The sequence below is a fragment of the Marmota marmota genome, unplaced genomic scaffold, assembly GCF_001458135.2.
Source record: "Marmota marmota marmota unplaced genomic scaffold, marMar, whole genome shotgun sequence".
NCBI lineage: Eukaryota > Metazoa > Chordata > Mammalia > Rodentia > Sciuridae > Marmota > Marmota marmota.
In genome coordinates this window covers 5,909,359-5,927,541 of record NW_026000196.1, presented here as the reverse complement: position 1 = coordinate 5,927,541, position 18,183 = coordinate 5,909,359, and the positions used below count along the sequence as shown (strand labels likewise).

At 47.8% G+C, this 18,183-nt stretch overlaps 1 protein-coding gene across 1 annotated transcript in view; it reads left to right on the top strand.

Annotated features, from left to right (window-relative positions):
• Acan (aggrecan) overlaps positions 1 to 18,183 on the top strand; it is a 67,117-nt gene that overhangs the window by 18,069 nt on the left and 30,865 nt on the right. The window contains 3 exon segments of the mRNA XM_048790280.1: positions 12,911 to 12,987; positions 15,180 to 15,563; positions 16,583 to 16,757. Coding sequence (XP_048646237.1) covers positions 12,918 to 12,987; positions 15,180 to 15,563; positions 16,583 to 16,757 — 629 coding nt within the window. The 5' untranslated portion in view covers positions 12,911 to 12,917.

The window sequence follows — 18,183 nt, the reverse complement described above, 5'->3', positions numbered from 1 at the left end:
CCAAATAACCCATCCCTTCATGGAATCTTAGGACTAATCAAGAACCTGAGCATCTGACCCCAAAGTTAAGGAGTCGGGATAATTGCCCCCTCTTTTCTTTCTGCTGATACCCAGACACCTGGCCTCTGCTTTCCCCAGGAATTCAGTTATAGCCCACACGCCTATGGCCATTTCTTGCAAGGTGGTATTACCACCAGGACCCTCCGTTTCCAATACCCTTCATGGAAAAAAAATTTTTTTTCATACTGAGAATTGAACCCAGAGGCTTTTCATCACTAAGCCACATCCCAGCCCTTTTTATTTTTAATACAAGGACTCACTAAGTTGCTCAGGGCCTCGCTAATTTCTTGAGGCTGGCTTTGAACTTGCCATCCTTCTACCTCAGCCTCCCAACTGCTGAGATTACAGGCATGCATCATTAAGCCCAGCTAGAAGATCTTTCTTTCTTTTTTAAAAAAAAACTTTTTTGTAGTTGTAGATGGACGAATGCCTTTATTTTATTTGTATATTTTTATGTGGTGCTAAGGATGGAACCCAGTGCCTCACACATGCTAGGCAAGTGCTCTACCACTGAGATACAGCCCCAGCCCCACAAAGATCACTTTTTAAACCTGGGTTCAATTCCCTGTCAGGAAGGCCACCAAGGAGTCACACTGGGTCTCCTAGCCCATCCCCAAGCTCCTACAGGAGGGACCTCCCTGTCCTGCCAGGTTGGCAGTCAGCGCATCATAGAGGGAGCTCAGCTCTTGGCCCATGATCCCTGACCCAGGAAAGGTGCCTGTGCCCAGTGGAAAGTTTGGACTGAGAGATACTCTTTTCCAAAGACCTAGGTCTAATATTTACACAAAGTCTGAAATTTATGCAGAGCAAAACTTCCAAGCTCCCTGGGCTGGAGCTCCAGCTGAGCACAGGAAAAGGCAGGTCCTGACTGTGAGGGTGTTTTCCACAGAGAAGACACAGCAGAGATGAATGTTCCTGGGTGAGGGACTCAAGAGCCATTAATCATGGCACACGTCTCCATTTGAAACTGGAATTCCTGGGAATTTGCAACTCAGAGTGAGGAGGGTGGGAAGAATGGGGAAAGCAGGATAGGACTGAGCATGGATATTCCCAGGGGCCACAGGTATGCCTCAGTCTATCCCTGGCAGCCCCACTCAGAGTTAGCCTCCCTCCTGGGGCTTCAGATGCTCTCCAGGACTGAGAGGGTAGGACTGTTTTGAGATCAGGTGACACTGGACTGTTGTGATCAGCCTTAAGCTTACCACTCCTCCCATTCCCAAACTGATCTAGAAGAGCCATCCACTCATTCACTCAACAAATACTCATTGAGTACCTACTATGGGCCAAGCACTGTTCTAGGCACTGGGAATATGTTAGTGAGCAAAACAGACAAAAGTCCCCCCCGACCTTGTGGAACATGTTTTCTACACAGAAACAAACAAAAGGCAAACAGGCAGGAAAGGTCAGTCATTTCAAATAATAGTAATGCCATAAATGAGCTGTAAGAGTACGTGATGTAGGCCAGGTGCAGTAATGCATGCCTGTAATCCAAGCCACTCAGGAAGCTGAGGCAGGAGGATGGCAAATTCAAGGCCAGTCTGGGCAACTTAGCAAGACCCTGTCTCAAAATTTTAAAAAAAATAATAATAATAAAAAGGGCTGGGGATGGAGCTCGGTGGTGAAGCACCTCTGGGTTTAATCCCCAGAACCTTTCCCACCCCCAAAAAGTGTGCATGACAGGAGGGAAGGATGTGGGAGATGAGAGGAGGCAGCAGGGTGGTCAGGGAACTCTGAACTGAGGCTGGGATGATGAGAAGTGCCCAGCGAGGGGTTGATGGAAAAGTGTGCCCTGGGAAGAAGGAAGAGAAGGTACTAAAGGACATGTTCAAGGCACAGCTAGGATGCGTCTGGAGTTAGGATATGAAGAGTGGAGTATGATACGTGGTCCAGGCCGGGGGTTGGGAGGGGGCATCAGGTGGACTGTGGGAAGGAGCCAGATTCCAGGAACACCTGCCCTCTTCCAGGAAGTTCTGGACCAAGCTTCCCATGCTCCTGCCACCTTCTGACTCGGCTCACTCAAGACCCTTCCTCCCAACCCCACCTGCCATCCACCCAACAGGATCAGACTACCCAGGGCCATAGGGACCCCCTTGAATGATTTGGAGTGAACAAGAAGAAGCTCAGGACAAGCTGCCATGGGGAGTCATCAGTTCCTGTTGCTCATCCTATTTGGAAATTAGCAATTTCCAGAGTCTTCACCCATGGATGTTATGGCCAGAGAAGACAAGAAATTTTCCTAGGGTCACCCAAATAGCAAGTTTTGAATTCAGGTTGTGTTCTTAAGGTACCCACCTTCTACCACACTATGTTGTCTCCTAGGGAACTTGATAAAGAGGCCATTTCAGAAAATCCTGGGTTCATATTAGACCCCAGAGAGCAGATGAATAACAGTGTATACCTCTTATCACAACAGATCCAAGTCAAAGAGATATTACCAGCAGGGACATATGGCCATGGGGTGAGCAGCATTGAAGCAGAGAGACTAGAAGAGGGAGAAATAGACGTCATCTTCTAAAATATTTCCTGTGTTACACATCCGGAACCAGGGTCTTGCTCCTTCCTGTTCCCCACCATAGTATCCACCACACACCTCCACCTACAAGCCCACATTGACCTTTAGCAAACCAAGCCCAGCTCTGGTTTTGTTGGTGGACACTCATCCTCCTGGCCCCTGGCCAGGACAGTGAGGTTGGCCACGGGCTGGCGCTGGCTGGAACAGCTCCTGGGGCAGAGTTCTGGAAGCTGAAGTTCAGAAGTGGCTTTATTCCCTTGGCTCCCTTCTCCTGCCTTCTGTGATCAACAGCTCAGGAAGTGGCAGGAGCTGCCCAAGGCCAACGCTCTTACGTGGAAGGGTGGGACACTAGGAAGAGCCAGAAGCCCCTGAAAGAGTTCTGCTGACTCTTCCGGGGAGCTGGTGACAGAAGTCCAGATGCTCCTGAGCACATCATGTTCGTGCCTTGGCAGGTACCACTGAGACCTGGGCCATTTTGCCAGGAGTGTCTTGATTAGAGTTCTGTCTAAACCCACCCTGACACTCCCTGGGAGGACATTAGCAAGGCCTGCCTGCAGCCCTGCCAGGCAGCAGTAGGTCTGTGGAGTGGCCTCCTTTTGCAGAGATCTTGAGCAACTTGCCAGATGGATGCTGGGGAGAGCTCCAGTGGACCTCTGGGGGAGCAGGGGAAACCAAGACTCTGAGTCTGGAAGGGCCCCTCCCTGGTGACAGAAGTTCCAAGAGAAAGTAAGGATTCCAGACTGGGAGCCACCTCCCCAGACGGAGCCCTGCACTCAGCAGCAGCAAGATGCCCCCAACTCTGCCGAGATTACAGGCAGACTTGGAACAAGGATTGATTTTCTCTCTCCTGTAAACTAGTTAGGGATATATTTACCCCTAAATCCCTCCAAATCTGAAATATGAACATCCTCATCTCCTCCTTCATTGAAATGTTTGTTGACTAAATAGTGGAATAAATGAGTAAAACTAATGAACGTAGAGGGACTGGAAATATTGAGGAAAACCATGGAATTTGTAATCATGAGTTCCGGATTCCAGATGAAACTCAGTCACTTACTATTTGTGTGACTGAGCAAATTACTTAACCCTCTGAGCAGCTGTCTTATTGTCTATAAAGAGAGAAGAGCAATACCTATTTTTGCAAGCTTGTTTTCAGGATGAGAAAACAAGCTCAAAACCCAGTTCCTGACACAGAAGGTCCTCCATAAAGGTGATCCGTAAGATTGTTCATGAGCCACTATTGAAGCTGATTTTGGCTAAAGATAGAGAGGGGACAACTGTCCTCAGTAACCACAGAGAAGCTCTGGGACAAACCTGTGTCACTGGACATGGTGGTGACAGCATTAGGCTCTTACATTATAGTCCACAATTTTACTTTATTATTTTTTTAAATCAAGCCAAAGTAGTAGTATCATTTATTGAGAGTTCACAAAAATACAAAGCTTGCAGAGGGACAGAGTATTGGGATATGACCAGTATATTCTCCATTTATTCAGATCCAATACTTTGCCATTTAAATTTTTTTTAAATTTTCTGTATGAGAAATATTGCTAAATTAATTTGTAGATGGTTTATATTTTATTACTTATTGTAATAAATATTGTTTTATTTATTGTTTTCTATTATGTTTTCTATGTGGCTACCTAGGATGGAGAGGAACATTAATATTTGTGAGATGATTAATTCCGCAATTTTATTTGACTCCACATCCTATACTCAGCCTTGGGGGTGGATGCAGAAAGTGGTCCTAGGCAGGCCAAGTTGGAGAGGCATTCTCATTGTTTGATATCATTGGTTAAATGACCAATCATTTAACTCAACCATTTAAGTTAAAGAGAGGCACAAACTGTATTTGGGTGTGTCTTCTTAGCAAGTTAGCCCACATTGTCTGAGTGCCTACTATGTGCAGAGGCTGTGGGCTCCATGCCCACAGTAGGTGACCTGTATTCTACTAGATTAAGCACAGTGATGGGTGTATATGATGCAGGTGTTTTCTCCTTAATGAGGAAGGAGCAAGTGGAAAAGATTTGGGGGAAAAGACAGCATTTCCTGAAGGCTGTAGAGCATCTCTCAGTTAATCCTGTGCTATGCGATCGATCCTGTCTTATCAGCACTTTAGAGGTAAGGAAATTAAGCCTCTTGGAGGTTAAATAATTGGGCCAAGGTTACAGCTCACATGTATGTATCAAAGCTGTGATTGAACAAGACCTGTCTGACTGCAAAACCAGTCTCTTTCCACCACACAGCCCTGTCCCCAGCATGGCTGTCCCCACTCGCCCACTCTCCCCCTCCCCCGAGAATGTTAGCCTTATAGTTTCAGAAACCATGAGCTAGGATGTGTTTGTTAGTAAATTGGTTCTAATAGCAAGAAATGACAAAAGGCATGGCAGAAAGGTGATATTTCGGGTCATCTCAGACAGAGCCCAGGAGGCAGCATTTGTGCTGAGTCTCAAAGAAGGGTCAGATTAGGTCAGGTGTGGCGCTATGGAAAGCATGTTCTGGAAGTAACGAAGTGTACAAGCAAAGGGGCCAGGGAGCCGGGAGGAGTGCAGGCTTTGAATGGGGCATGGCTGGAGGTGAGACCAACTCCACATTAGCCAAGGGCCGGCAGCCAGTTGAAAGTATGGCCTTCATATAGGCCAGCCCAGCCTTGTGTCACCCTTACATGTCTTATTTCCTTTTCTCCCAGCTCCACCACCTGAGCCTTGCCCCTCCCAGCAGGGCCTCCCCACACCCCTTAGATTCAGACATGACCCTATGGCTTCCTCTCTGTACCCTTTGCCCCCAGCAAATGGAGGGGACAGGGTCATCTTTTCAAGTTGGTATAGCCCTGGCTGTTGGAGTAGAACAAGCAAAAATGAGACAGTCCCTAGCCACGAAGGAAGCTGTGTGGGGTGAGACAAGACTCATCCTGTCCCCCAATGTCAAAAAGGTCAAATTTGCCAGGCACCGTGGCACATGCCTGTGATCCCAGTGGCTGGGGAGGCTGAGACAGGAGGATTGCAAGTTCAAAGCCAACCTCAGTAAAAAGCAAGGCACTAAGCAACTCAGTGAGACCCTGTCTCTAAAAAAAATACAAAATAGGGCTGGGGATGTGGCTCAGTGGGCAAGTGTCCCTGAGTTCAATCCCCAGTACCAAAAAAAAAAAAAGTCAAATTCTCACCACCTCTACTACGCAGAGCTGGCATTGAGAATCTTAGAGAACTCTAGGGCCAATTCTTCCAACCCTCCCCCATTTCCAAGATGGAAAATATGAGGCTTAGGGTCATATAGCCAGTTTAATCAGGGTCAAGGTTAGGACTCAGGGCCCACTCACTCATGCAGGTGTGCTATCCCTGGGTGCAGATTTGCCTCCATCCCCAAGGCTATAAGCAGCTCCCAGGGAAACATTCCTCCCCTCACATAGGGCCCCTCTGCCTTAGCACAGAGCTTTCTGGGACCAATCCTAGGCAAAACTGTGGACTGGAAAGGTTTATCTGTAACATCCCCCACACCACTGTCAATGACGTTTTCAGAAAACCTACTTAATTACCTAGAAAGCAGGGAAATATTAGTGAAATTTGATTTAAGATGGCTCAGTGATGAACATTAGAAATAAGGAAATTACGATATGGACAAAGAGGGAGAAAGAGACAGAAACAGAGAGAAGGAAGGAGAGAGAGAGTGAGAAAGTAGGGAGAGGAAAAAGAGGAACTATAAAGAGTATTAGCATTCACAAAAAGTACCTTCATGATTCTCCTGGATGTGAAGCTTGCGTGATGCTTCCAATTTGCAGATGAGTTCCAAAGTGAGTTAGGACAGAACCAGAAGCAGCTTTTCCACACCCCCTTTCTTTGCTAATCACTGTGTCATTTAAAATGTGCATAAAATGAGCAACTGCAATTGAGACCACTCTAGCCAGCTCTGCCTTGGTGGGGGGGTCCCTGTCCTTTGTGGGTGCTGCATTTGAAACCTGAATCTCAAGAGAAAACTTCAATCTCAACATATCACCATTTGTATGCACAGGTGTGGGTCTTGTTCATGAATGAGTGACAAGGCAAAGGTTGTTGGGAGATTCACTTGCAAATAAGTAATGAGGTGGAGGTGGTGCCTGGCTGAGCAGGGGAAGGGGTGGGTGTGACTTTGGTCCTTGGTCCTTTCAGTTCTCTCCTACAGGACTTGATTCAGGGACACAGATCCATTCCATCACTGGCAAATCTTACCAATCTACTAAATTCCACTGTCCACTAGCTTAGCCAACAAGGAGGTATCACGTACCATTTTGTTGTTCCTGGCACTTACTGAATTTAACACATAGAGTTTTGTTTTGTTTTAATTTAAATCCTGACTTTCACCCTCAAGGGGGACCTAATCTATGTGGTGAGGCAAAACTGGCACATAAAAAACAAAAAGAGAACATCAGAGTCTAAAGGAAATAGAGCTGGGAGACAGAACCAAGGGCCAGAGCCTAATCCAGGAGGCTCCCATGGCGGAGAACAGGGCTCCAGGGTCAGGGAAGCCAGAGGGTATACATGCAACCTCCCGTCCAGAAATGCTTACCAAGTCCTCACTGAGGTAACAGGCTCAGGATGGGCACATGACATGGAAACAAATGGCCAGCTCTACCTTAGGGCTGGCAAACTATCCTTGGTTTCAGAGTTAGCTTCAGTGGCCCCAGGGACCCACACAGGGCCATGCTATCAGTGAAGTAAGAAGCTTCAATAGGTTGAAAAAAGAAAAATACCCATTACCCTTCCCCAGCCTTTTTCTATATTTACTATGAGTTACTTTCAGTAGGTGTCAAACACTCTCTCAAAAAGGAAAAGAAAAACCAATTCTGACCCCATTTTAGTGTCTGCTGATTACCATGGTGTAAATGCTCCCACCATGACCAATTCCAAGTGACTAGAGTGATATCACTGAATGTGGAGTTGGAAAGAGATGCTTCAGGTTGGCCCTGGTAAGCTGGTGCAAGTTGGCTGTAGCACAGCGCAGGTTCTCCCAGGAACCCTGGGAAGGGAAGACCCTGAATTTTTCTCCTCTGTGCTGCACATAGATCATGACCTTCCCCAAATCACATGCCTGGTTTGGGGAATCAATATAGCCATGCACATGACAAGCAAGCAGTGTGTCCCTAGCCGAGATTTACTGAGTATAAAGTAGGAGTCTACCTCACACACAACATATAGGTACTCAACATATGAGTCCCACCTCTCCCCACCCAAGGCACAGGGCTAAAGGAGATAATGTCTCTAAGTTGCCTGGACCCCCACTTGTTTACGCATTAGTTCAGCAGGTATTTCCTGTTTGCCTTTCTTTGCCATGCTGGGTGCAAAGGAGGCCCAGGGGAAAAAGACAAACACAGTCACTATCTTCTGGAACTAGCTGGAAATTATGAGGAACAAGTCCCTAGAACTGGGGTCTGGTTCTGGCTCTACCTCCAACCTAAAATGTGTCTTTAAGCAAAGCATAGTGACCTCCATGGGCCCTAGTTTCCATCAGTAAAATGAAAGAATTAGAGCTGGTGTTCACTAAGGTGTAACGCATCTCTGACTTTCTGTGGCTCCAAGGAGGAAAGAAAGATCTGGAAGCCACAGAAGGAAGGGCTGGTTGGACACACCAGGAATGTCTCCATGGGAGAACAGCAGGTAGAAGTGCAGATTGGAACCCTGGAGATCTGTCATGAGTCTGTGAAAGAGAAGGGGATGTGTATTGTGTGGCCTCTGATGGTGGAACCCACGGGCAGAAGTTATAATGGGGGTGGGCCACTTTCACCCCATCTTGGAAGATCCGGAGCAGAATTAGATCTGCCCAGTGACTAAATGGGCCACCTTGTGAAGGAAAGAGCACCTGCCAATCAGAAAGAGGCTGAAGACCACCTGCCCAGGCCACCTGGGCAGGATTCCCAGCAGGGAATTTGTGATTGTAAAGCCCTATAATCATACATTCTGAAGAAACCAAAAAAAGCCATTGGGTCCGCTGTGTTCTGTGGAAAAGGCAAATAGGAGGCCAAATATGACGTTACAAAGAACAAATAGCCCAGTAAATGCCTAAGGAAAAAGACCAGAAGAAAAACTATGAAAATACCAGCAAGGATTGGATTAGGATGGAGGATTATAGCCATTCTTTTTTTGTCCCTTCCCCTGTTTTCCAAATGTTTGGGAAGATGGTGATGTTGTTTTTTAAACTAAAGCAATTTTATTCTTTATGGAAAGTTATCTGGTCCAACCCTCATCCTGGGACAGGAAACCTGTCTGCAACCGCTAAGCACTCTTCCAATCCCCAGGCTCTGAGAGGCTCAGTTAGGCCCGACAGAGCAGGAGACGGGAGGAGAGCGACGACGTAGAGGTGCCTGCTGAGTGCCAGGCCCTGTGTGGGAACAGCACCAAAGGCACCGTGGCTGTCCTGAACCAAAAAACAGAATGGCACATTGTCTCAGTGCATCTGTGAAACAGGCAGGAGGCGGATCCTGTGTCGTTCAGCAATAGGTGGGTGGCCTGCCAGGCCTGGGAGGCAGGACGGAGGGTCTCCACCAGACACATTGCTGGAAGAGGAATTCGAGGTGAGCCGATGAACTGCCTGTGCCATCCTATAATCTGATGGCATCAAGGCCAAAGCTGTGGCCAGATGGATGACAATCAGGGCATGGAGTTTACTTTGACGTGGAGGGCTGGGTTTCCCTGTCTCCAACTATGGTACACATATACATACACACACACACACACACACACACACACACACACACAGCCTCGCCTCAGGTGAAAAGAACTAGCAAGCTTGCTCCCCTGCTAAGCCTCCTAGTAATTCTCCCTGAGGAAGCCAGCTCCTTCATGATCAGCCAGGCGGACACACAACATCCACTCCTTGCACCCTGTGCTCCCCCTTATTCTCTATCTTAGCCCCTCCCTTTCTTCCTCCTCCAGGGGCCACATAACCCCCTCACCACCTACAGCCCCCCACCACCTACAGCCCCTCACCACCTACAGCCCTGAACACCTAGAGCCTTAATACCTACACCCCTCATATCTACAGCCCCTAACCCCTGTACCCCTCACCATATACAACCCCTCACCACCAACAGCCCCTCACTACTGTAGCCCCTCACCACTGCCTTCCTTTGCTTCCCATGGAGAAAGGCCTCCCTGGCCGCGGTGCTTGCACTGGCAAAGTCAGTCTCCTCACATAAAAGACTCAGTGAGTCCCGGAGACACTTGGAACCCAGACAGAATGGAATTTCTCCCTATTTTCTTTACAGCTGAGAAAACACAAACACAAGAGCATATTTATTACGATATTTCTATCCCAAAGTTTGTCTAAAAAAAAAAAAAGAAGAAATAAAATTAGTTTCTCTTGCCCACTCCCCCCCATCCCTCCCCCCACTCCCCTTTTCATTCCTTCCCATTTCCTGGTCTAGGCCAGGGAGCCAAACAGAGCGGACCCAAGCCCCACAGAGAACTACTGCATCCCCAGACAATGTCCGGCTTGTTCAGAGAGCGAGGGAAGAAACACAACTCCGAAAACATACACAGAACTTCCCAGTGAGCTGTGTTCTGAGGAAAGAACAGGCAGGCCTGTGTCTGAACGCAAATCCCTGAGGCTCTGAGAAGAGGGGAGCCCAGAGTCTAGACCCCCTCCCCAGCCTGGAGAGGACACCTTGCTCTCTGACCCTCCTCAGCTCTCCAAACAACCGTTTCCTACTGAAGGCTGGTCACACCAGGCTTGAAGAGAGCCCCATAACCCAGCAGCCCCTTCAGGGCCAGGCCTGCAGCCCCAGAGATGGTTTTTAAAGGCAGCATGTAAGTAGAAAAATCCTTAAGAAGAAACAAGGGGCTACTTCTCAGAGTTTGGGAATTTTCCAGACTTCCTTTTTAAGGCCATGTGCCTCACGTGTGCATCTCTATGCCCCCAGCAGCACCTACACAGAGAGCTCTCATTTATCAGGAGACCAGCATATGTAGCATGAGTGGAGGACAAATGGTAGAAGGATGTCACACACCAAAAAGGCAGGAAAGGGTCACCCAGAGTCCTGGGTCCTCATGGTCCCTCCTGCAGGTGTTCCTAGGCAGGACAACTGCAACCCCCCAGTGCCCCACAGGATGCTGCCCTCATCTCCAAATCCATCTTGCCCCAGCCTATGGGGACCGAATCAAAAGCGACATCTACTGGGCCAACAAAGCCGAGGTTGGGCACACCTCAGCTTAGCATGGCTCTCCGCCTCTGCAAACTCCCTTCTTTACCTGAGTTGCAAGTCCCCCACCCACTCCAAGGTTTCCTTTCCCTATGGTGCAAATGCTCTTAAAAGAAAATGCTCATGGCCAGGAGCAGAGGGCAAGGTAGATGCCAGCGCCAGTCCATCCGACAGGACAACCTGGTGACCATCCTCAGGCACAGGTCATGGAGGGCCGGTCACAGGTGTGCATAATGATTCCCATGTGCAGCCACTTTGAGAGACTCTGCCCTGGCTAGTGGCTTGTAAATTTAGTTGGGTCTTCTCAGGGTCTACCTGTGCTGGTAGACTAGAATCCCAGTCCCAATTGTGCAGGGGATGCCCTTGACATGACAGCTGTCACTGATCTGTATACATGTCATGTCAGTTGTCCAGCACATGTCATGAGGAAGGCTTGTCTTTCTAATTCAAATGAAGTTGTGTTTGGGCCAGCAGGAGGGCTTCAGGAATCCTAGATTCCCATTTCTTTCCTAAATTATGAATCTGTTCTTCCCACAGCCCACTCAAAATCTCTCTTGCCCTGATATGAACCAGCCAAGTCTTGCCTGAAACCTTGGAGCACAGTCTATTCTAAAACATGTAGGATGCCTGGATTTTTATTGTTGTTTTGTACTGGGGGGTTGAACTCAGGGGTACCATACCACAAAGCCACATCCCCAGTTCTTTTTATTTTTTGAGACAGGGTCTTATTAAGTTGCTGAGACTGGCCTTGAACTTGCAGTCCTCTTGCCTCAGCCCCCCAAATTGCTGGGATTACAGGCATGCACCACCACGCCTGGATGGATCCCTGTATTTGAAGTTGGTGGCAGGCTACGTTTCTATTAGGGACATTGGGTGACTTGTTACTTCTCTGGGCCTAGGGGATTGCATTAGAGTTCTCCAGAGAAATAAACCAGAGTGGGAGAGGGAGAGGTGTCTCTTAACAAGAACTCTCTTGTTGGGCGACTTTGTCATTGTGCAAACATCATACAGTGAACTTACACAAACCCACATGGTCAATACTCCACTTGGCCTCTTGATGCAATGAAGGGACATAGTGAAAACCAGATGTATGAGGCTGTGCTGATGTACCACAGCATATTGTTTTGCAGTAAACATATTTTCATATGTAGAAATACATGCTAAAATAAATTATAATTGAAAGTATTATCCAGGAAATAAAAACCAGTAATAGTCATTTATTAGCCTTTTTAAGTATTATCTACCACGCATAGCGGTATTGCCATACTTTTATACAACTGGCAGCATGATAGATTTGTTGACACTAGCATCGTCACCAACAGGTGAGTGACATGCTGTGCTATGACTTTTCACTACAATGTCACTAGGCACTATGAATTTTTCATCTCCATTGTAATTTTATGGGACCGTCATTGTATATATGGTTCATTAATAACTGAAATGTTATTATATGGCAGAGGATTCTTTGTGGATGTGTGGAGAGAGAGAGAGAGAGAGAGAGAGAGAGAGAGAGAGGATGAATTATTAGGAACTAGCTGCATGATTATGGAGGCTGGCAGGCCCCAAGATCTACAGGGATTTGGTAAGGTGGAAACAGGAGAACCAATAAGGTATTTTAAGTTTGGAAGCCTTTTGGCTCAAGACCTGGGAAGAGCCAATGTTTCAGTTCAAGTCTCTAGGGAAGGAAAAAAAAACAACAACAGTGTCTAAGCTCACAGGTCACAGGAAAGAAGAATTCCCTCTTATTCAGGAGAGGGTCAGTCTTCGGGCTGTATTCAAGCCTTCACTGATTGGGTGAGGCCCATCCCTCTGGGGAAGGCTATTACTTTACTCATTTTATAGATTAAAATGCTCCTCTCACCCAGAAACACCCTCACAGACCAGCCATATCCTGAACAATGTTTGGCAAAATGCCCAGGCACCCTGTGGCCCTGTCAAGTTGATGCATAACATTAACCACCAAAGGAATTCACTGGAATGAGTCTTTGCTGACTAGAACATGGGAGGTTAGCCTTGTCAGTCCAATGCCTCTAACTAAACAGAAATCTGTAAAGGTTTTATGAAGAAAAGGTTCTTGCAGAAGGCCTCACACACCACCTCCAGCCTCCAGCCTCTCCTCCACCTCATATGCATTAACTGTCCAAATAATGCCTCTGCCTTCCCTCTTCCAGGTGAACTATGACCACTTTTCTCTTGCTTTTTGTGACTCTGAGGGTCATCACTGCAGCCGTCTCAGAAGAGGTTTCAGGTGAGGACATTCCCACACTTGTCTCATTTCCTCATAGGTGCTGAGTACTGAGTTCTGAGCACTGGTTATTGAACCTGGTGCTGCTAGTCCCAGGTACACAATTCCCCCTTTCCTGGCCTTTTCCTGGTCCTTCCCTTCCCTACCTACACAGTCTAATCACAGCAGGAGAGCACCCCTGTGTGTGTGTACAGACAACCAGGAGCTTCTCGGATCACCCAGCTCCTGGCTGCCTTCTAGCAAGGACAGCAGCTGGGGAGAGCTCCCAGCAGGGCCTCTTTCCCAGCATTCTTCTCTCCGAATCTCACCTAGAACTACACACTGAACTTGGGGCAAGAGAAGGGGAAAGCTGCCGGGGGAGGAGCCTCAGGAGCTCTTTTGGGAGGAAATGCTTGAGAAGCAGAGAGGAGTCCCCAGGGAATGGGAAAGGTCTTTGCCTTTCTTGGCAAAGCCCCCCAGCTCGATCTCAGGGGTGCAACAGGTGCTTGAGAATCTTTCTAATAATCAAGGTCTTTTACCAAGTGAACAAAACAACCTCACTAACCCTGGAATGAGCTTGACCCCAAAGTAGAATGACTCTCCCTTAGACCCAGATAAGAGGCCCTGCCCTTGGACCACACACTGTAGAGCCCTCTTCTTGAGGAAGGGGATGTGTAGAGCCAGTGAGAGTCACCAGACTCTGGAGAGAAAGGATGCTCACAACTCTCTGCCCAAGAGGCACAAGCCACTCCCAGGGCCTGTATGTGTGCATCCTCCTTTGGGGAGACACAACCTGAGCACGAGCACCCCCTGGACCCAATGGAAGAGTCAAGAAGTGGCTGTTTGCTTCGGGTGCTGACAGATAAACTCAGCCTGTGCATGAGATCCCCCACAGTGCAGAGTCCATGGGCCAAATAAAAGGGTACCCAGCTCCTCTTCCATCACCCAGCCACTACATCTAACGCAAAACTTTTAAGGAATTTGAATATGGAAGCTTAGGTCATTTTAAAGTTACCATGGTCAAATAGGAAGACACAACGTATTTTATTTAGTAATCTGTTAGTCTGCATATGGAGACGTATGGCATATGAGCCTCCATTTTTACTGTTGCTTTGGGACCCACAAATACCTAGCTCCTGGCCACCACCTGGGGTTGGTATGTCCACACTGGCAAAGTGGCCCACTAGCATTGGTTAAGAACTGTAACAACTGTGGAGCTGGACTCTGCAGTGGCCTTCAGCTGTCCCCTGAGGACCACCACTGTGAAAACCAAGCTGGTGCCCGAGCCAGGCGTTAAGATGGAGGTGTTTGTGGAAGGGGCTGGTGGTGACTGTGCAGACTTCAAAAAGCCGGAGCCAGACTCCAAACATTCCTGGCTCCCCTGGTCTTGCCCTGCTATGTATCTACCACCCACAAATATCTGAAACATTTTTTTATTTTAACCTGTAGGCTCTACTGAAAGGGCTCCATAAATTTAGGACTCACCATGAAAAGTGTTATTTTTTGAAAAGCTATGTCTCTCCCATTCCTGACCAGATCTTTTCCTTCGAGCAGGATTTGGTAAACACACTGTAACTTTCCTACCAATAATCTCCCTGATTTTTGTGGAGTCTAGTTCTATCCCATCCCCAAACCCTCCATCTGACTCTTTGCATACTAAATTGTCTGATCTCTTATGCTTCTCCACTCAGCCCAACACCTGAAGAGCAGAAGCAATTTGTTCCCCTTTGAGGTCAAGTAGAGTCCAAAGTGGACCTCCCAAAATGGGACATAGCATTGAAGTTTCGTATCTTAGCTATAAAAGCTCTGTAGAATTCTTTTACACCCCATAATAACTTTTTATACAGCAATACAAATTTTTCCAAAATCTTTGAGTCAAACAGTCACTCCAAGAAGATGGGTTCTGTTTTATCCTGTGGTTTGGTGACCCAGGAGTACCTCAGCTTGAGAAATAAGGAGGTGATTTCTGGCTAGGCCATGTCCCTGCTGTCCTCTGGAACCCTTTTCTGGCTCCACAGATTTTGTCCTGAGGTGCAGAAACCAGGGGTCTTGAGAAACATTGCTCTAGAAAGAGTATTGCAAAGCGTTCTGGGAGTTTCCATATGACAGGTCATCCCATCATAGACTCAAACACACTGACTGAATTGTGGTCTCAGAAGAGTGCATTCCCAGAAGGTAACAGGTCTGTCTTCTATCTCCCTGCCTCTCCCACACAGAGCATGACAACTCCCTGAGTGTGAGCATCCCCCAACCGTCCCCAGTGAGGGTCCTCCTGGGGACCTCCCTCACCATCCCCTGCTATTTCATTGACCCCATGCATCCTGTGACCACCGCCCCCTCCACTGCCCCCCTCGCTCCGAGAATCAAGTGGAGCCGTGTTTCCAAGGAGAAGGAGGTGGTACTGCTGGTGGCCACCGAAGGGCACGTGCGGGTCAACAGTGCCTATCAAGACAAGATCTCGCTGCCCAATTACCCGGCCATCCCCAGCGACGCCACCTTGGAGATCCAGAACCTGCGCTCCAATGACTCTGGGATCTATCGTTGCGAGGTGATGCATGGCATCGAGGACAGCGAGGCTACCCTGGAGGTTGTGGTGAAAGGTGAGGACCCTCACGGGGATGTCACTTCACCTGCAGAAAGGACCACAGTGGTGACCTCACCAGTGTGGAGTCAGGCAGGCTGCTTTCAAATCCAGCTCCTCCACACACCTGTTTGCCTTAGACAGGTCACAAAAACACCTCAGTTTCTTCCTCTATAACATGGATCTAGTGAAACCATTCTCTGTGGACTTTGGGGCAGGGTGGATTAAGTACTTCCTGGCCACAGTCACAGGTAAATGACCCTTGTGCTTTATAGCATCCTATGATCCAGTAAGCCTTGTTGACTGCCCTTTTTGCAGGTAAGCAAACTGAGGCTAACTGACTTGCCTTAATTACCCTGGAAATGAGTCAGAGCAGTCTCCTGACACTTCACCCAAGTATCTTTTCCCTTCTCCTCCTCCCACTCCTTCATTCTCGGTTCCAGAAGCAAAAAAAAGGACTGAAGAGTCTTGGCCCCCTTTCTCTCACAGGGCTCCCACTAGGATACCTCCCAGGGTGAAGATGTAGGGGGCCCTGAGTGTCTCTTTCCCCAAAATAATATAGGATCCTGGGGTGACAAGAAAAAAATTATATGGAGGCAGGTTTTAGTTTAGTTCAAAGAACATTCTGATTATCAGAATCATCATAAGTATTCAAAAGGGAATGCCAGGCACAGTGACACAAGCCTGTAACCCCAGCCACTCCAGAGGATCGCAAGTTCAAGGCCATCCTTAGCAACTTAGACCCTGTCTCAATTTTTTTTTTTTTAAAGGGGTGTGGGGCTGGGGATGAAGTTCAGTAGCAAAGTAGGTTCACTCCTCCATGCAAAAAAAAAAAGTGGGGTACCGTATGAGGTAGCGATTCCCTGTTACTGTGAGTGTTCCAGCAAGATCAGGACCACACAAAATTGTGGAGAGGGGATCCGTGCCTCGACCTGGACTGGATAGTTCCTAAGGTCCCTTTGATTGTTTCCATAATCCTGGGAAGGCCTCAGTGATCAGAGGCTGCTCCTGACAGCTCTCCCGCCTCGTCTGTGGCAGGCATCGTGTTCCACTACAGAGCCATCTCCACGCGCTACACCCTGGACTTTGACAGGGCGCAGAGGGCCTGCCTGCAGAACAGCGCCATCATCGCCACACCTGAGCAGCTGCAGGCTGCCTATGAGGACGGATTCCACCAGTGTGACGCAGGCTGGCTGGCTGACCAGACTGTGAGGTGAGCTCACAGCCCCCAACAGAGCTGGCGTCTGGGCTGGGGGCTAGGGGTCAGAGGACATAGCACAGCGAGGCAGGTGCCTGGTAGACACTGAGCTCATGCCAACGTGACACTGTAGCCAGCCTTGGTTAGGGGCCACGGTCCCACCTTGGCTGACATGAGCACCCAATGTGTAAGACTAGAAAAACGCTGCACCACACGACACAGAGTTTTCCCACTTTATTACAAAAGGCTGTGTGTTTATATAGGTCTAAGGAGAGGTTGCAGGGCTGAGGTAGATAACAGGTCGCCCGTTTATTGGCAAGCTCTTCCATATGTCAGGTCCGGAGCCCAAGAAGATTAATTCTAATTGGGGCTAAGGCTTCCCACCAGCAGGGTTTGAACATTGGCGCCAGAGGGAACGTTTCGCGCCAGTGAAAGAAACAAAGAAGAGAAGGAGGGTCGTTAGACGCCATGCTGGGGTTTTTCTCTGGGATGCGGCTGCCGTTATGTTTTCCCAACACAATGTCCCCTCCCAAATCCTTGCCATTCTATCCTAGTGGAGTGGTGGCTGGCTTGCCCTGGGTTGTCATTATCCCTGCCCGGTTTCCCTTTAACCAAGGTTTCTGCACGTTTTGGTTTTTTATTTTAACTTTGGTGTTTTATATATTTTTATAAGCCACCTTATATCCTTTTTGTTTTTAATAAGGCTAGACATGCATAAATGAAGCTTCTTTACATCTTTGGAATGCAGCCTGGGGCAGTGGATGGCAGTGCATGCAGATAGCTCCCTGCCCTCGGGGGATTTCAGTGCAGCCAGAGGCCTGTGGAGACAAGAAGTTCTATTCCACTCCAGTGGATCATAGCTTCAGTTCCTAAAGCCAGAAACACAAAGCATCAGGAAGGAAGCCATGGGAAGCAGTTTTGCAATCTTGGGTGGGCAAAGAGAACTTGGGATACAAAAACTACTAATAATCAAAATAAATAAACATACAAACAGAGACTACAGTCTAGCATAGAGAAAAGCCCATACCTTGCTACACTCAAATTCAAAATTAGACTCAAATTCTAGCACTGGCACCTGAGATCAATGTGACCTTGAACAAATTGTTTAAGATCTCTGGGTCTCAGTGTCTCTGGGTCTCTGAATAGCACTTGCCTCATTAGGTTGATGTGAGACTCAAATGATATAGAGCAGGAACCAACTATGGCCCACCAGCCAAATCTAACTCACCCCTTTCTTCTGTAAATAAAGTTTTTATTGGGACCCAGCCACGCTCATTGGGTTCCTTATTGATTACGTCTGTTTGTACTACTAAGGTAGTTAAGTAAGCATCACAGAGACCCTAAGGCCTGCAAAACATAAGATATTTACTCTCTGACCTTTTACAGAAAGTTTGTGAGCACCAAAGAGTGTATGTTTGCATCAATAAATATTCAATAAAGG